This window comes from Myxocyprinus asiaticus, chromosome 10 (assembly GCF_019703515.2).
Source record: "Myxocyprinus asiaticus isolate MX2 ecotype Aquarium Trade chromosome 10, UBuf_Myxa_2, whole genome shotgun sequence".
NCBI classification, from domain to species: Eukaryota; Metazoa; Chordata; class Actinopteri; order Cypriniformes; family Catostomidae; genus Myxocyprinus; species Myxocyprinus asiaticus.
In genome coordinates, this window is record NC_059353.1 from 36388158 (window position 1) to 36408715 (window position 20558).

The window sequence follows — 20558 nt, forward strand, 5'->3', positions numbered from 1 at the left end:
ATTAGCTAACAATTCTATTGTTGTGTAATACATACTGTAGGACAAACTGCAAACAATTACATACCATACTATTTAAACACATAATGTTTCAGGATGTCACTCTAAAAATCTCAATTTACCCAAATGTTTTTCACTCATTTGTTCAATAGATCTCAACACCAGAATTTAATTATCTTCAACCCACTTGTAGATTTCCTGGCACTGCTCTTGGTTTCCCACATTGCCATGGTTTCCCTTCAAGTGGGTTGAAACATGCATGAAGATTAGGATAAAAGCAACCAAGATTTTAGATTTTTTAGGCAGCTCTTTTTATCCTCGGCAGTAATATTTGTTCACTTTTACTGAATAGTATAATCATATTAAAAATGACATTCACCTAGACAGTAATGCAAATAATAAAATAAATAAATAAAAAACAGTGTATGACATTTTTTTCTGTCCATACCATAAAATGTATTTGCTTCTAAACCTTTTAACTTGCATAGTACACATAATATTGACAAATTGTATATCCAACATGCAGACATTATTCTATATCTCTATATCTTCCACAGAAACATTAAATCAGTGTTTTGTTTGTGCATCGGTGTATCATTTGTTCATCACAGTATTTGTATTTTGTTGTCATTTATTTCTGAAATACTGTTATTTTTGTTGTATACATTTCCTCATACCACTGTACTGTAATTTTTTTTGTGCACCATAGAATAGATTTTTGCTTCAATGCTATATTGCATTCTACTATTATTGCATAGTTACAAAAACAATAAGCTGACACCTGTGCTTTACAGGAGCTGAATTACATTTTCTCAACAGCAAAATCATGAATAAAAAATAAATAAAAAAAATGCAGATAGCCTACTTAAATTTTGTATAGTATGTTTCACTTCCTTTTAGATTAAATGTTTTATTTAACACCCATGTCACTACTGATTATACAGTTTTGCATGTTATACAGTATTGTAGTGAGTGTTATGTTGTTACGTACAGTATAAAGAGTATAATAAATGTGTCTGTAAAGAAAGAAAGAAAAAAAAAAAAAAAAACTCTTTCTCGGCTCCCAGGATTCAAACTTTACATTTACACTTCCCTCGCCTTCTGCACACATACATAAGCAAAAGTGTTGTCTTCCTATTGGCGCTTCAGCATTCTACACCGACGCGTAAGTGGAGACTCCTTATAACATGAACTTTCATCAGCACCCGATCTGAAGGCGGGACACATTTGGATGATCTGTTGCTGTATGTCGCACATCAGCAAGAGAAGCACAAAAGTGGGAAAGCAAAAATTGTAAAAGGGTTTTGAAAGGATCGGAGCATTGAAAATAAAGGGGAGCAGTCGCCGTTACAAGCGAAAATGGGAGTTGGGGTGAGTAAAATACTTTTTTGAGTTTCAGTTTCGTGCCACGGATATATTCCGAAGGACGATATTCCATTTCTTAAGATCACTAGGGGAAACACAAGCTTTCAAAACAAGCTTCATTATATATATATATATATATATATATATATATATATATATATATATATACATTTATGTTGGCGTTTATTATAGCCTAGGCATATGCTGCTATTTTATATTTTATGTATATCTATTTATATATTTATTATATTTTAATATTTTTAAGATAACAATGTTTTATGACCCAAATGTTAAAATGGACTAAGCCTTCATTACAGTTTTTCCTAATTGCTAATAAACGTTTCTTGAAACCTTTTCCCATTTTCTCACAACTTAAAACACAAAACCAAGTCTTCAAACTACATTCACAAAACTCATAACTCTTCTGGCAAAATCAAACAATCGCCTCAAAACCATTTCATCTGTGCTCAAAATCAAACAATGCTTTCAGATGATACACACAGCCAGTCAATATATAAACACTACAGAGCATTCATTAGACACTACATCAGAAAATGGAGAACACAGTGTCCAGGACATCTAGTTACCGGAAATTTTTTTTTTATTTTACATAGTAAACACATTTTAGGAATCACAACTTAGTACAGTGAATATATTGTATACAGTAAGTACTGCAATACAGCATTGAATGTCCTGATTTTGAACAGCACTTGCACAAACTACAGTAGCCCAAATGCAAAAGCCCAAAGAAAACTCTAAATGAAAAGCACATTACAGTGCACTCAAAAATGTTGTGCAACTGCAAAATCAAAGTCATTGAGAGATTCATTCTGCCTCAGCATCACGTCTTCGTGCTTCGTGTATTTTGTATAATTGGTTTGATCACATCATGAGAAACAAGTGTGAATAAATTTGAGTCATTGTGTGTAAACGATGACAATTGTTTTGTAGTTGTGTTTAACTTTTGTTGGCCGCTTTTACCGCTTTGCAACACAAGTGCATCACAGTGCAAAATGTGTTTCAGTGAGTGAGAATATGTTTAGAGTTTTGCAAAAAGAGTGGATGAGATTTGCAAATGGTGTCTAACTACCTTAGCTTGTTTAAGGTTCTGCGAAAAGAGTGATTTATTCGAAAAATGGGTTTAGGCCACTGAGCATCTGATTCAGAGAATGGGGTTTAGTGTTTTAGCAATTAAGAAAAACTGTAATGTGACGTGCAATATTACAAATCTCCTGAACTTTTTTGGAATCTCGGTCATGTTGTGAGAGAGTGTAGTTTATTGTTTCCTCCTTGTATTCTCTGATTGCATTGTTAATATTATGAGAATATATTTCCCTTTGTCTTAATATTAGACTGAGAGAGAATAAAGTATGCTACTGTTTGTGTATGACTAGTGTAGTGCATGGAGTACTCATCACTATTTCCAGCTATAGCATACTTATTGTGGAATTATGATTTGGGTTGTGCTTCCACTTTTTACAACTAACTTTCTACTTTGCTTTAGACAATTTAATAATTTCTGTTCCTGCAGTGTAAAACCTGCATAGTAGATCTACTAGTGTACTATTTTCATGTCTCTTGCAGCACTCTGTGGTCTCTGTCTTTTCACAAAATATAATAATTTCAAAATAAATCAATATTTCATGTCTATTTATTTACTTAGTTTGTATGTAGTCATGTTAAAAGGGGAAACTTTGCATCAGGGTCCTGATCACCCTGTCTGGGTTTATTTTTATTATTTGCTATGGGATGACAAAAATGATATTTACAGCGATTGTTTACTTATTCCCCTACATTTTACCACAAAAAGACTTCATTTATAGAGATTTAATGTTTCAAACATCTATTTCAGGATGGACGGGACCAGTATGAGCTGGCAGCAATGTCAGAGCAAGGTGGGAAGAAAAAGAACAAAAATAAGAAGGAGAAGAAAGAGAAAGATATGGATGAGCTGAAAAAGGAAGTGGATTTGGTAAGGCTTTGTCTTGTTCAGGTCATGATTGTGCCAATACAATATTTTTTCAAACTGTATATTTCTGTTTGTATTATGTGTTTTTAGGATGATCACAAACTGACTTTGGAAGAGCTCCACCGTAAATATGGAACAGATTTGAGCAAAGTAAGTAAAGATGTATGCTTGTGTGTGTGTGTGTGTGTGCGTTTAAAGGCATTACATATTGAAATAGTCCTTTTTAACTGTTTGTTTAGGTAACAAGCGTCATTCATGATTACTTTTTTTTATGCACAACACATCTAACTTCAAAACATTGTTCACATATACAGCAATTTAATATAGGTCGTGGGGTCAGAGTATTGTTGGTTGTGGTTCCTGCAGGATGCCCTAACAATATTTGGGGGCTTTACAACTGCTCATAACTTTTGAAAATATGATCACAAATGAAATAGATTGCCAGTAAATAAAAAAGATGAAATTTAATGATTTCCAGTCACTGCAAATGTTGCTGCAAATCACTGTATGTAAACATCCCATAATAAACAATTATTAATAAATGTCTACATATAGCTTTACAATAGCAATAGCTTTCTCTGTGACTCCACCAGGGTCTTTCAAATTCTCGTGCAGAAGAGATCCTAGCCCGTGATGGACCTAATGCCCTCACTCCACCACCAACCACTCCAGAGTGGGTCAAGTTCTGCAAGCAGATGTTTGGAGGTTTCTCCATGCTGTTGTGGACTGGTGCCGTTCTCTGCTTTCTTGCATATGGCATTCAGGCAGCAATGGAAGATGAGCCAGCCAATGACAATGTGAGAGGATATGCTGAGAGATGTATTTAATTTTGGGTCCCACTTATATTAGGTGTCTTTAACTACTATGTACTAGCATTAAAATACATACAATACAATGTACTTATTGTGTAATTACATGTCGTTCTGTAAAACATTTGCTGCTATTGAGGTTGAGGTACGGGAAGGTGTAGGGTAGGGTAAGGGTTTAGATTAGGGTTAGGGATAAGGTTTACAGTGTGACTCTAGCTGTAATTAAATCCAGGTATGTTAAATGTATGTACAATGTAACATCACCTATGTACATTATAATTACATTGTATCAAATGCTTTAGTAAATAGTAGTTGAAGGCACCTAATATGAAGTGGGTCCTAATTTTGTTCCACTTCTCAGAAGTTTTATCATAAACAATCTCATCTATCCCTATGTGCAATGCAGCTGTATTTGGGAGTTGTGCTGTCTGCTGTGGTCATCATCACTGGCTGTTTCTCATACTATCAAGATGCCAAGAGCTCTAAGATTATGGACTCTTTCAAGAATTTGGTTCCACAGGTACAGATTTCACAAGTTCACAACTCACTCTCACTCACTCACTCTCACTCTCACTCTCACTCTCTCTCTCTCTCTCTCTCTCTCTCTCTCTCTCTCTCTCTCTCTCTCTCTCTCTCTCTCTCTCTCTCTCTCTCTCTCTCTCTCTCTCTCTCTCACACACACACACACAAGGAACAGGTTTGGGGGGCAGTGGTGGCTCAGCAGTTAAGGCTCTGGGTTACTGATCAGAAGGTCAGGGGTTCAAGCCTCAGTACTGCCAAGATGCCACTGTTGGGCCCTTGAGCAAGGCCCTTGACCCTATCTTCTCCAAGGGCGACGTATCATGGCTGACCCTGCACTCTGACCCCAGCTTAGCTTGGGATATGTGAAAAAAAAAAGAATTTCACTGTATATGTGCAAATGTGTGATAAATAAATTAATTATAGGAGGAGTGATTTTACCAGTTTATTGTCTTTAAAGACCCCATGAAATTGAATGTATCCAGTTTTCTGTCCTGTGTTGACATATTTCCTGTTGAAACAGTAAGTTTGGATGGAACATATCGAAAGGACCTTTTTTTGAAATAGCCAATAGACTTTAGTTACATAACAGATATGAATGATTGTTTGCTGCTTGCTCCAGGTGGTTCTAGGGGGAGGGATATTCAAGAGAGCATGTGATTGGCCAAAAATTGTTGTGTAGTGCAACATGAATCGTCATATTTTTTTGTCGGTTTTTCAGGGAAGACTGTACATTTCAAATGCATTTATCTCCTAAAAGTGAATTTTGTCAACATTTAAGAGTGCATGATCAAATGGCTTCAACGGTAATAGACATGGACTAAAAGTCACAACACTCCAAATTTGGGGGGTCTTCAAAGCTATCAAACCTGTCCATCAGCTTAAATACATAGAATTTTTTCCCAACCAAATAGTTTTATTTTGTTCTGATATTTCATAGGCATTCACTTGGCCATTCTGTAATTTTCTTTCTAGCAAGCTTTGGTTGTCCGTGATGGTGAGAAGAAGCATATTAACGCTGAAGAAGTGGTGATTGGTGATCTGGTGGAAGTGAAAGGTGGTGACAGAATCCCTGCTGACCTGAGAATCATATCATCACATGGGTGCAAGGTTATTATGAGCATCTTTCCACAGTCTTTGCTCTCTATTTTTGAGTGGTATAACCTTAACAATTCACATTTCTCTTAGTGGCATTGACAATATGTTGAAATACTTAAAAAAAAAAAAAAAAAGCTTTTAAATAGAATGTGTTTTTCAGGTGGATAACTCCTCTCTGACTGGAGAATCAGAGCCTCAGACACGGTCCCCAGATTTCTCAAATGATAATCCTCTTGAGACCAAGAATATTGCTTTCTTCTCCACAAACTGTGTTGAAGGTATTTGATATTCTTATTCATTGCAAACTCAAGTGTATAGGGAAGATCGGGGCTGGTTGTCACACAGGGAAGCTGTCAAAAGGACTAAATCTCAGTAACTATTTTTTGCTGTTTCATGAATTGTTTTGTGTTTCATAATAGTTTTACTGTCTAAATGTGTCTGTAAAGCCTATAATAGGCTTTTTAATGGCAGGTTCCATTGTGGCAACATGCCCCAATATTTGTACAAAAGGTCAACATGTGTTCAGTGAACTGTATCTTTTTTCCGGGGTAATAATGGTGGGAATTTTTTAATTTATTTTTTTAGCCAAGCCTTAAATTATGTGCCTACACAATTTTGACTTTCAGAAATAAACTTATGCAGAGAAATATTCACTGGAGTAAAAAGTGTGACAACTAGCCCCGGTCTCTCACATATTATTTATGATATATATAATATAAATACATTTTAAATAGTCAAGTCATTCTCAACACATCGTTTCAAAGCAGCTTTACAGAAAATTATGCTGTAAAAGAAAATGAAATAATATGTATTTAAAGAAAAATCTTGCAATACTTCACTTTTGTTTTAGGTACTGCACGTGGCCTCGTTATCAGCACTGGAGACCGTACTGTAATGGGCCGTATCGCCACCCTTGCATCTGGTCTGGAAGTTGGGCGCACCCCCATCTCCATTGAAATTGAGCATTTCATCCACATCATCACAGGCGTAGCAGTCTTCCTGGGTGTCTCTTTCTTTATCTTGTCACTTGTTCTTGGTTACTCCTGGTTGGAAGCTGTTATCTTTCTTATTGGGATCATTGTGGCCAATGTGCCTGAAGGTCTTCTTGCTACAGTCACAGTAAGTTTGAATTCACTTTATTTGAAGCTTAGGCCCTTACATTGGCAGATTTTCAATTTTCACATGACACCTACTCTCTGTCTCTCAATCCTCAGGTTTGTCTCACCCTTACAGCTAAGCGTATGGCTAAGAAGAACTGTTTGGTTAAAAACCTTGAGGCCGTTGAAACGCTGGGCTCAACCTCAACCATCTGTTCTGATAAAACTGGCACCTTAACGCAGAATCGCATGACTGTAGCCCACATGTGGTTTGATAACCAGATCCATGAGGCTGACACCACAGAAAATCAGAGTGGGACTTCCTTTGACCGTAGTTCGGACACCTGGGCATCTTTGGCACGCATTGCTGGGCTCTGCAACAGGGCTGTGTTCCTGGCAGAGCAAACTGATGTGCCTATTCTGAAGGTTTGTTTTTGATGTGGAGCACAGCAATTGTATTAATACACAGGGTCCAAAATGAAGTTTTTGCTATGCCTACTAATGGTGGGTGATATAAAAATTTTTAGAGGCCAAAAATACTTCTTACTAGTCATTAAACTATTTTTCTTTACTTAAACACAAATACATGTCTATAATTTCAAATTTTTGTCCCAATGACAATATAAATATGTAGCTGTATATACCGTTATGTATATCAGTGACAAACAGTGCAGGTCACTGTGTCATTCATAGCATCATATACAAGATGAGTGAGGAATATTCCACATACATTATCACATGCTGTTTAGGATAACAAATATTTAGGCATCCTAGATGAACCTCTGATGATAAAATATTCACTGAAGTAAACATTGGATGAAGACATGAATCGCAACATATCTTTTCTTTAGTAAATTGTTTGTGTCTTTGAATTGCATTGTGCAAGTCTCTTATGTCAGTGAGGATCAGATTATCATAATTGCAATTTGACTTAAAGGGATAGTTCACCAAAAAATTTTAATTTTCTCATCATTTACTCACCCTCATGCCATCACAGATGACTTTCTTCTACTGAAAACAAATTAAGATTTTTAGAAGAATATTTCAGCTCTGTAAATGGTGACCAGAACTCAGAAGGTCCACAAAGCATATATAGGCAGCATAAAAGTAATCATAAGACTCCAGTGGTCAAATCCATGTCTTCAGAAGCAATATGAAAAGTGTGGGTGAGAAACAGATCAATATTTAAGTCCCTTTTCACTGTAAATATACACTTTCATTTTCACATTCAGCTAACTACTGGTTAGGGCTGGTCAAAGGTAGAGATTTATAGAAAAAAAGGACTTAAATATTGATCTATTTCTCACCCACACCTATCATATCACTTCTGAAGACATGGATTTATCCACTGGAGTAGTATGGATTACTTTTATGCTGCCTTTATGTCCTATTTGGACCTTCTGGTTTTGGTCACCATTCACTTGCATTGTGAGGACCAACAGAGCTGAGATATTCTTCTAAAAATCTTTGTTTGTGTTCCACAGTGGAAATAAATGACATAAGGGTGAGTAAATGATGAGAGAATTTTAATTTTTGGGTGAACTATCCCTTTAAAACATGTAATGTTGCAGTTCCTAATAAAGTTACTGGAAAATTAGAGTAATTTTCATTTTATTTACCTGCAAAATCCATTTAAAAGTTTTTATTTTGTATTATTTTATTTTTTTATTTTTATCCCCTTTTTCTCCCAATTTGGAATGCCCAATTCCCACTACTTAGTAGGTCCTCATGGTGGCACGGTTACTCACCTCAATCCGGGTGGCAGAGGACAAGTCTCAGTTGCCTCCGCTTCTGAGACAGTCAATCCACACATCTTATCATGTGACTCGCTGTGCATGACACCATGGAGACTCACAGCACGGGAGGCTCATGCTACTCTCCGCGATCCACGCACAACTTACCACGTGCCCCATCGAGTGCGAGACCCCTAATTGCAACCATAAGGAGGTTACCCCATGTGACTCTACCCTCCCTAGCAACTGGGCCAATTTGTTTGCTTAGGAGACCTGGCTGGATTCACTCAGCACACCCTGGATTCGAACTCGCGACTCCAGGGGTGGTAGTCAGCGTCAATACTTGCTGAGCTACCCAGGCCCCCCGCCATTTAAAATTTTTGACTTAATTTTGGACCCTGATCCATCTTACTCAATGGTTACAGAGGAATTGCTAGTTATCCTAAATGCCTATCCTATTTCACCAATGGCAGTCAAAAAATATAGTTGACAATATTACATTTTTTTTTTTTTTTTTTTTTTTACGTTTTCTAACAGTACAACTTGGTGTTTCAATCGTGCCATTTTTTATTTATTGTCAAGTTGAATCATTTTAGCTGTTCAGCTGAGATATTTCAGAAGAAATAAATATCACTTGTGTGTTTTGTTTGACTGTTTAGAGAGATGTTGCCGGGGATGCATCTGAGTCTGCTCTGCTGAAATGCATTGAGCTCTGCTGTGGATCAGTAAAAGAAATGAGAGACAAGTACACCAAAGTGGCTGAAATCCCTTTTAACTCTACTAACAAATACCAGGTACTGGAATTAGGCTCTTACATCACTACCTAATACAAAAATACTTGGTTTTCCATATTCTACCAAGAAAATAAATCTCATCATTCTTATGAAATTATTTGATGCTTGCATTGGTAGCTGTCAGTGCACAAGATCCCAAGTGGTGGCACAGAGTCTCAGCATCTGCTGGTGATGAAAGGAGCTCCAGAGAGAATCCTGGACCGCTGTGCTACCATAATGATCCAAGGGAAGGAACAACTATTAGATGATGAAATTAAAGAATCCTTTCAGAATGCTTATCTGGAGCTTGGGGGACTTGGAGAGAGAGTATTGGGTAAGACTCTTTCCACTCTCTCCAATCAAAGTTGCAAGCTTAACTGATAAAATTGTAGACTTATCATGCACATTCTTCTCTAACAGGGTTCTGCCATTTCTACCTTCCGGATGAGCAGTTTCCAGAAGGCTTCCAGTTTGATGCTGATGATGTGAATTTCCCCACTGAGAATCTGTGCTTTGTTGGTCTTATGTCAATGATTGATCCCCCTCGTGCTGCTGTACCTGATGCAGTTGGCAAATGCAGAAGTGCAGGGATCAAGGTATAGTAGAGCTGCTTCTTGGCAAATCTACTAGCCTGTGCCATAATCAGGATTGGAAAGGGAAAGTTCACTCAAAAAAATAAAAAATAAAAAGCAGGAAATTCTGTTATCATTTACTCACCCTCATTTTGTTCCAAAACCATGTATTTCTTTAGGCAGAATGACTTTTATTGTATATTTTTCCATACAATTAAAGTGAATGCAGTTCTGAGACTGTAATTCTGTCTAACATCTGCTTTTGTGTCAAATAGAAGAAAGAAAGCCATATGAGTTTGCAACAACATGAGTATGAGAAATGATGACATAATTTCCATTTTAGGATGAAATACAACTTTAAGGTTAGGCTCCCTTACAATTCGTGAGTTGAAATTTGATTCAGTTGTTTATACCACAGGATGGTAAATTGGAATTTGAATTTACTAAATTTAAATTCAAAGACATTCAACCAATTTTGTTGGTTAATCAAAATCGGCATCCACGTGAGAGGTAACAAACTCATTGACTATTTATACACAGGCACTAATTGCAGGGCACAATTTCTGCCAGGGTATGCAAACTTTTGAGCACAACTGTAAATAAGACTTTAACAGGTCTGAGATATACTGGGGAGCTTGTCCATGTAAAGCCCTGAAAGTTAAAACCAATGATTTGAAATGTATTCTAAAATTTACTGGCAACCAATGAAGAGACGATAGAACAGGTGCCTTGATTCATTAAGTTTTTTTTGAAATTCTGACTTGGCTTATTTGTAGGAACAGTTCCTTGGAAACATTCTTAGAGGTGGCTTTTCGTAAGGGGATGGCTTCGGGGTACCTCATGGCATATTCTACAATGACTAATATATACTTGTGGCCCCAGGCTGATTTTGGCAGCGGTTCTATCAGGTCCATGCCGACATGCTCAAAAGGCACCGGGATGAGTGGGCTTAGGGGCAGACCTCGCACCGCTGACAGAACCTTTTGACCTCTCTGTCTAGTCCTGGCCAGAGGAATCTGTCGCGGATCCTTTGGGTGATGTTTTGGGCCCCCAGGTGCCCAGCCATAGGATGTGAGTGGGCCAGGGTTAAGATGGTTTCGGTCCTTCCGCGTGGTACCACCAGCAGCCATTTTTGTTCCCCTCTCCTCTCAGTGACACAGTACAAGAGCCCATTCTCAACAATGAAGTGAGGAGTTGGGTGAGGTTCGGCTTGCCGGGGAACCCCCTCGATTTCCCGGATTTGGTTCCAGCAATGTTTAAGCCTTTTTTCCTCCCTTTGCTCCCTGCCGAACAATCCCCCGGCTGAAATCTGCTGGAACAGATCAAAGAAGAGGTTACTAGAATTCCTGGACACTCCTTCTCTCTCACTCTCCGTTGCCAACAGTGCAGTGAGGGGGCTGGGCTGAGGTCTTGGTCGTCCAGTCCTCCGCTTGGTTGTGGGGGCTGGAGTTGTGCTAAGGAGCCACTCTAGACCCAGCCAATCTTGCCCTAACAGTAAGGGTACTGGTAGCTCCTTGATAACTCCTACATCGATTCACCAACTACCAGGTTTGGCTGCCACCATAACTGAGGCCGAGGGGATGTATCGGGTGTATCCTTTTGGCAACACCGTAAGATGCAGGATGCACCCTGCAAACCAAGCGCGGCCATCCTGGGAATTGGGTTCCGTCGGCAATGGTTCATCTTTAGGGCTCCCTCCAAGCGGCTGGAACTTCCTTCCGTCGGGTGCCTTCTGGCGCTCGCCTCTCAGGACAGCACCTCCGGGGAAATCCCACCGCTCTCTCTCCACCGTCTCTAGCATTTGCTGTCTTCGCCAGCTCTACTGCTTTGACCAGCTCAGCCATCATGGAGGGGTCTTTCATTCCCACGGCCCGGCAAATGGAACAATGCAGAGACCTCAGCAGTTTATCAGCGGTTATCTTTTCCACTACTTTCTCTGGGGTTGGGTTTCCGCCGAGAAGCCAGAGCTGGACGAGGCGTACTAGTTGAGATGCCTGGACCCAAATCAGAACATGGGGATCGTATATCCATTCATGGAACTTTTGAGTGGCACACACCAGAGACAATCCCACCCAGGCTAGAATCTCCGCTTTGAGAGTGTCATAGTTGTGGGAGGCTTCGGCCGACAAGGAGTAGTAGGCCTGCTGTACTTCCCCCGTAAGGAAGGGCGGCAAAATCGCAGACCACTCCCCTCACAGCCAGCCCTCCCGAACTGCCATGATCTCAAAGGTATGGAGAAAAGCCTCTTAATCATCCAGCTCAGTGAGCTTGGTCAGTACCTGCTGGACTGTATGTTTTGCTTCCGGTGCACGCTCTTCCACTTCTGCCTGCAGACAAATGATCTCCTGTTCCATTCAGGTCAGTCTGGCAGCAAGCTTCAGATATGTCAAGTTCAGATATTTGTTGCTGGTGGAGTGAAACTTCGGCAAGATGGTGGATGAGGTCTTCCATAATTCGAGGGACAGAGAGAGCGGAATCTGTGGGAACAGAGAGAATTACGGGGTAAGTAATTGTGTCTGTCCTCACAGATGAAGCATTCTCCACCAGTGTTGCGGAGTTGAGAATGAGGTACAGACAACCGTAACACTTTAGTGTGACCGGAGGGGTGTTTATTACAATAAACGGTGAATTTTCAAGTGCAGTAATAGACAATGAAGAGAATGCTTGAAGTGCACATTTGGTTCCCATGTTCCACTGTGGATGTACTAGGTACTCCGTTGTTGAGTGTGTGGCATGCGTGGTTTTGTTGGCTCATAGTTCTGGTGGCTTATACTCCGATTCTGTAACAGGAGACAGAGAGAAAACGTTAGTGAAAGTCTTCTCAATGTCGGACCTCGGGTGAGTGTTCTGTGAAAGCTTATATGGTGCTTCGTTGATGTGGGTGATTGGTGTCAGCTGTTTCCACTCCGGCATTTCAGCCGTTTCCAGGTGCGTGTGATTGTGGTTGTCAGGGGCAACACTGACTTTGGCATGGGAGGCTCTCCACACTGCCATTATATCCTTTTTGGAGCTTTAATGTTTAGACCCAAATTACTTATTTTGTAAGGATATATTCACATATTATCTTCATCAAAATATCTTCGTTTGTGTTCCGCAGAAGAAAGAAAGTCATAGACTTTCGCATTATTTCGTTTCATTTCGTTTATTTCAGACTTTCGTTTGAGACGGCATGACATTAAATGTAAATGATGAGAAAATTTTCATTTTGGGGGGACCATTCCTTTAATATCGTCTAATATTTTTGTAAATATCCCATATGTTGTGTGCATGATAACATTATGGGTAAATTAATCCTGAAAAATTTTATGTACAAATACAAAATTACACGTAAAGGGGTAATGCCTTAATTCCATTTTTATTATTTTTCCTTAAATTCGAATTCAAGTTCTGAATCCTGTTTACTACCTTAGATCAAATTTAGTTTAAATTCAGGAATTTAAAAGGCATTCTCTGTTCAATTCTGAATAGCACAAAACCCTGGAAGAAATTATCATATGATTTGAGTTTACCTTTATATTTCTGAACACTTAGGTTATCATGGTCACCGGCGACCATCCAATCACTGCCAAAGCCATAGCAAAGGGTGTTGGGATTATCTCTGAGGGCAATGAGACTGTGGAAGACATTGCTGCTCGCTTAAATATCCCAGTCAATGAGGTCAACCCCAGGTATCACACTGTATTAGTTTAACTGAAAACATCACTGTTACTTCCCTTGAAATGAAAGTAAATAAGTCAATAACTCTGTCTTTTCAGAGATGCAAAGGCATGTGTGGTCCATGGTGGAGACCTGAAGGACCTCTCCTGTGAACAGCTAGATGATATTCTGAAATACCACACAGAGATTGTGTTTGCCAGAACATCACCACAACAGAAACTGATTATCGTGGAGGGGTGTCAGCGAACGGTAATGATTTAGTTTTATTTAGATGCACTTCAGGTATTAGGAGGTGCTAAATACTTGAATAAATCTGACAGTTACAGTACTAGCATACTTTATTTAGAGAACTGTTATTTTGATCAAGAGTTTTAAAGTTTAAGGAATAGTTCACCCAAAAATAAAAATTCTATTTCCCTCTCATGTCATTCTAAAATCATATGTTATCTTTTTTCACTGAACACAAAAATATAATTTTTGAAGAATCTTCACACACCAATTTTCAATACAGAGACAGCAAACCACAGCTGTTAAGCTCCAAAAAGTAAAAAAAAAAAACCACCATGATTAATTTATATGACACACACACAGTGTTCCAAGTCTTCTGAAGCCATATTAAAGCATTGTGTGGCACAGACAGAAATTTAAGTCATCATTCACTAAAAATCTTCCCCTTCCATTTGGTGGGAATGACATCAAACCTAGCTTAGTGCTTTGATGCACCATTTCTTTCTGAACCTGAACATAAAATGATTTCAGAGCTTTAGCAGAAGGGGAGATTATTATTAAATATAAACTTAAATTTGAATCTGTTCCTCACAAAAAACTATTACATGGCTTCAGAAGACTTGCAGCGTAGTGCATAAGTTGTGTGGAACACTTTAATGTTGTTTTTATTGTGCTATGTGGTCCTTTTTGGAGCTTGACAGACACTGTGAACTGATGTTGAATGGAAACAAGCTGTGTGGAGATTCTTCAAAAATTCCCCCTTTTTGTTCCATAGAGAGAAAAAAAACTGCATACAGAACAACATCATGATGAGTAAATAATGACAGAATTTCAATTCTGCATGAACTAATTCTTTAAGTTAACAGTAAAACTGATTTCTCTTCCAAAGGGAGCCATTGTGGCTGTAACAGGTGATGGTGTGAATGATTCTCCAGCATTGAAGAAGGCTGATATTGGTGTTGCTATGGGCATTGCTGGCTCAGATGTGTCAAAACAGGCTGCTGACATGATCCTGTTAGATGACAACTTTGCCTCAATTGTCACAGGCGTAGAGGAAGGTATGGGTGCCACACATCTTTTTTATGTCTTCTCAATGTTGTGGGTTCCATTATGAGTGTTTTCTCTCCACTCTAGGCCGTCTGATCTTTGACAACTTAAAGAAGTCCATTGCTTACACCCTGACCAGTAACATCCCTGAGATCACACCCTTCCTTTTCTTCATTATCGCCAACATCCCCCTGCCTCTAGGAACTGTTACCATATTGTGTATTGACCTGGGAACAGACATGGTCAGTGCTGAACAAACGTTATTTTCTATTTCACACCTTTTCACATGCATTTGGTTTTCTATACCAGTTATCTGTTGTCAGACGTCTAGGTCATCACTACTGCTACCAAAATGTTCCTGTGATTGGACTGCAATGAGATGAATGACAACAAACTTAACTTGTACAAGATATGACAGTTAACCATTTTGTTTTGTTTTCTAGCTCCCTGCCATTTCGCTGGCATATGAGGCTGCTGAGAGTGACATCATGAAGAGACAGCCCAGAAACCCGAAAACAGACAAATTAGTGAATGAAAGACTTATTAGCATTGCGTATGGACAAATAGGTTGGTGGCCATTTTGATAGTCTCAGAATATTTCCATTTAGAATCTATCTTTAACACTTATAAGCAGGATCAAAAATGTGAGTATATGCAACAAAAATAAGTTAAAATTGGCTTTGGTGAGTAAAAAAAAAAAAACGTACTTGCTAGATGGATGGTAAATTCATTAGAAACTGCATCTTAATATATAATTAAGGGTAAGAACAATAGTCCGACACTAAATGACGTGATTCAATACAAACAGTACAAACATACAACCATAGACATACAAACCATTTACAAAAGAAAACATCTATTTATGTGTCTTCCATCATTTGACCATCAGAAGTTTGTCTGGGATGCCTAGATTTTTCCTCCTCTAGAAATCTATGTGGTGACAAATATAGTAAATATTCCTCGCACTCACACTTAGAAAAAAAACAATGGGTCTTCATGTTTTTGTAACAGATCCAGTTTCACCAAAAGACGGCACCTTCACAATATAAAAATGATTTTAATATAATGTAAATTTTAATGTTTGTCATTCCCCAGGTATGATTCAGGCTCTGGCTGGATTTTTCACATACTTTGTCATCCTTGCCGAAAATGGCTTTTTACCGCCAAGGCTGCTAGGAATTCGTATGAGTTGGGATGACAAGTATATTAATGACCTGGAAGACAGTTATGGACAACAGTGGGTAGGTTTTATTTTACAATTATTTAAATATTAACTGTGTGATTCTTGGGGAAACTATCAAATTAGTATTTTATCAACATTTTATGTTTTCTCAGACATATGAACAGAGAAAGATTGTGGAGTTCACTTGCCACACTGCATTCTTCACCAGCATTGTGATCGTGCAGTGGGCCGATTTGATTATCTGCAAGACCAGGCGAAACTCTGTCTTCCAGCAGGGAATGAAGTGAGTCAGGGAGAACAAATGAGCTCAACATTTGCTTAAGTTATGTTTTGGGGTAGATTTTCATTCATTTTTGGCCTACAACCACAGGAACAAAATCCTGATCTTTGGATTGTTTGAAGAAACAGCATTGGCAGCTTTCTTGTCCTACTGCCCTGGCATGGATGTGGCCCTCAGAATGTATCCACTCAAGTAGGCTAAAATAATTTATTTGTATAAAAGAAAATCTACATTCTTGCTTCTTGTCATTACTTTTGTCATATATATTTAGATTTGAAATTATGTTGGGCTTATGCTCTGTGCTCTATCTACAGGCCCAATTGGTGGTTCTGTGCCTTCCCCTACTCTCTTCTCATTTTTATTTATGATGAAATCAGAAAGCTCATCCTTAGACGTAACCCTGGAGGTAATCAGAAAACAACAACCTTGTCCTTAACAACAAATTTGATATACTGTATGTGTAAATATGAGCGTATCAGTTCCTTATTTTTAACTACAAAACATATTTATTCTTAATTTACAGGTTGGATGGAGAGAGAGACATACTACTAGACCATCGGGTCAACATGACACCCATGTGTTGTCTATGTGGAATTAAAGTTACAGAATTTAACCTCTGTACATTTTTAAATATTTTATATAGAACAAGTTTAGAACTGAGATCCTACTGGCACTACATTCCATTCTAAAGGTAGACTTGAAAATAATAAAATCACGGGAAAAGATTTTAAAGGTGCACTCAGTAATTTTTTTCCTCATTAAAAATCCTACTCCTAAAGACATGAATTGTAATTTTGCAATATATGTAGGAAATCATGACCACTCACATTTAAATGAAGACTCCAGTCATTACTGTAACCTTATAAAAGCTGTTTTATTCTACACTGAGAGGTTCCGCATATGTTAGAATCACACGACCAGCCGAATACTACTCGCTTACTCTTAGTAACCATCCTGTTATTTGACACATTCACTCATAGATTACAGTAATCATGGTTGACTGTGAATACTAAATTTCTACAATGGCATCTGAAACTGAAAACGATTGATTTTAAATGATGCTGCATCCAAGCCGCTAGGTGTCAGTGTAAGTCCAAGATGACACAAAGACAAAAGTTACTGAGTGCAACTATAAGTGTTTTATGTGAATAAACTCTGTGTCATTCACTAAAGATGTGGTCTTATTGAATAAATATCTACCTTGTAAGCCACAATATGGTTTTTAAATTTTTGTGCTTGCATGTCATTTAAAAATATTGATAATGGTACACATGGAAATACCGGTTAACAGGTTCTGAATTTAGAAAGTATGTCAGTGATAATGGCCAGTTTTTGTGCAGAAGTTGTCAGGGATGTTGTTGCAGGTCTGTATTGTGTAATCTAGTGAAATTCATAGTATTGAATTTACACTCTAAATTTCAGAAACAAAGATAATAGGCCTGTGCGGTGTAAGTTGTAAACAGGCAAAATAATCATTTACCTGCATAGCCAGGGAAATTGAAGGTCCTCCATTGTTAAAATATCTAAGTAATACCTCTCTTATATTGTTCATGCTGAAGAGTGTTTTTGCATTTTAAATGCACCCTGAATTGCTCTTTTAGGATGACTAACTGCCTAGTAACCTAGAAGAAAAGAAATCATGTTGGCATGGATAAAACCCAGTAGCCCTAAACTATTTCATTCAGAATTTAAGGCACAGAATGTATTTTCTTTCATTCTTTCATTCATTTAGAGTCCCCTGGAATGTTAAGCCATTCACTTCCTTTGTTTATCTACTTTACATGCATGCAGTTACTCCAGCAGATTTGGCATAACACACACACGCTCACACACACAGAAGTTTGTTTCACTATATTAGTGAGGATTTTTCATAGACTTCCATCGTTTTCATACCAGGCTAATGGTATTTTCTAGCCCCTATCCCTTCACCTAACCCTAAAACAAACCTGTGCACATCAGTAGATTTAGAGCTAAAAACGATTTGCCCAATTTGTGAGACTGTTTTAACTAGTGAGGAGGACTAAAATGTAATGTTTTGTTATATTAGTGAGGGCATTTGCGTATACACGCACGTGCACACAAATATGATAAACGCTTATTTTAGCAAAACAATTTATTAGACAGTGCCTCATTCATATGCCTGCTAACAGGCCTACCTTAGAGCAGGTCCCACAGCATCAGTGGTTCACAAAAAAGAAATTAACCAAATTTGAGCATGAATGTTAAGCTAGTGTTGTAGTGTATGGCTTATGTTCCTTTGAGAGCATATCTGTATTCATCACCTGCAACAGGAGTAACAAGAGTGACACTGTAAAATATTCACGCTCCAGGTTGTGCAAGGTGCAAAACACTGGTGATGTCTATTCAAAAAACATTCTGACTAATACAGACATCTTGCAGTTCAAAATGATTAACTTGGCTGTGGTGAACTACTTGGTTGTTTTGGTGACATACTGTCTGAGATGGTACAAGGATTTTCACCCTTTGTCTCCATTTTTAAAAGAATGAAAATATGTATAGAATGTACTTTACTGTTACTGTAGACAGCGTAATCTGCGTATAGAGAGCTGCGGAACTGAAACTCTGTATATATCGTAAATGGGTCATTCCTACAATTAGGTGACATTCCGGCTTTGAAACTTTTGAAAAATAAAACATACTTTTACAAGTTTCTTCATGTTTCATCATTACAGGGACATATTAAAGATTGTATTAGTCATACTGGTCAAGCTAAATTCAATTTTTAATAAACAATTCAGAAGGCCATCCAGTTAAATGGGCAGCATCAGGGTGGACAATAACAGGGTGGAAATTCAGTGGATAAATGAGCCACTACAAGGTCTGTGACTGATATCTTGGAAACATATTTGTAAACTAATATTTATGATTTTATTTCTGTTTCTATAAATACTGTATATTGAAATGTTAAAATTATATTAGTTTCCCATATATCTTCCCATAATAAGGTGGACATGTCATATGCTTGACCACATATGACTAACACCACAAAATAATGGAAAACATAAATAAAACAAGAGTTATAAACTTCAAATAACTCAAAGTAATTTTGCAGAATGGCTGATGTCCACCTCCAGTGTGTGTGATGTAATTTCCTAACATATATCTTCAATGAAAGGTCATGGTATGTGTTGAGTTGATCCTGTTGATAGATTGAATTTATTGTTCTAGTGTAGGAAATAACGATGTCTTAGCAGCCACACAATAAACTGTACCGTACAAATGCAATACAAATATACATATTTATTTGGACATATATTATAAACATTGTACACAAAAGTTCAATGTTCTCAGTAAAGCAACTATAAAACAGTATGTATTATTAAAAGCACTGTACAAATAAATTTAATTGATACTGAATTAATGTCCACACTGTTTTCCAAATCACCTTTTCCCCTTAAAGGAAGACAAGCACATTCTGTAAAGACACTCAAAAGAAAGTGAACTGCAGGCAGGAAAAATGCAGGAAAGAGGAAAATCATAATACTATTAATTTCAAACATGATAAAACATCTCACTACTGTACATGTCTCATATAATAATTATGGTCTTCCACTGTAGAATTTATCCATTTAGCATCACAGCATGAAAACAACTGAAAACATAGTCACTACTCACTGAGTTCAGGAAAGACACTGTTCCTTTTTATAATCAGCAATAATGCCATTTCAAAACACATGAAGCATTACAAAGGCCAACGCTGAATAAAAATAAACAAAATCTCAAAATGTCTAATGAACTTTCAGCACGTTCACACACCTGTTAGCTCAATAATGCTACCGTTTATGTAATTCATTGTGCTCTGTTTCTGGACATCTATTGTAGCCGGACCATAACAGTGGATAATATAAGTAATCCCCACTGTTGAATTCTTGCAAATAAAGTGAAAAGAGCACTCAAACAGATTATTCCAAGCTTTGTCAAACAGATGTTCCTAAGTCAATCCTTCTGTAGGCAGCCGATGGAAGAAGCAGCATCTGAGACAGGAGCGCTGTGCTTTGCGAGTGGTTTCTGATCATAACATTGCTGTTTTAGACAAAACTTTAGTTTCGCTTGATTATTAGGATAACCACTAACTGCACACCTTGTCCGGAAAATTTAATAAAGACATCTTACAACATTTAAAAAGCAAGAATCTAACCGAATGACACACAAACAAGCAGTGACCAGCTACACACAAAACGCCAACCAATCGCACTTCCGTTAGCCAACC

General features: G+C 37.9%; 1 protein-coding gene across 1 annotated transcript; it reads left to right on the top strand.

Moving 5' to 3' along the window:
• The first annotated feature begins 1180 nt into the window (after nucleotides 1-1180).
• Nucleotides 1181-18999, top strand: LOC127446897 (sodium/potassium-transporting ATPase subunit alpha-1). The gene is made up of 22 exons (XM_051708214.1): nucleotides 1181-1368; nucleotides 3215-3334; nucleotides 3422-3481; nucleotides 3925-4128; nucleotides 4547-4660; nucleotides 5635-5769; nucleotides 5918-6035; nucleotides 6608-6876; nucleotides 6972-7280; nucleotides 9247-9381; nucleotides 9499-9694; nucleotides 9781-9956; nucleotides 13464-13600; nucleotides 13688-13838; nucleotides 14707-14875; nucleotides 14952-15106; nucleotides 15308-15431; nucleotides 15960-16105; nucleotides 16200-16330; nucleotides 16418-16519; nucleotides 16642-16733; nucleotides 16851-18999. Exons 1-22 carry the CDS (start codon nucleotides 1357-1359, stop codon nucleotides 16877-16879), a joined length of 3084 nt encoding a protein of 1027 aa, XP_051564174.1. The 5' UTR covers nucleotides 1181-1356; the 3' UTR covers nucleotides 16880-18999.
• Nucleotides 19000-20558: the final 1559 nt, after the last annotated feature.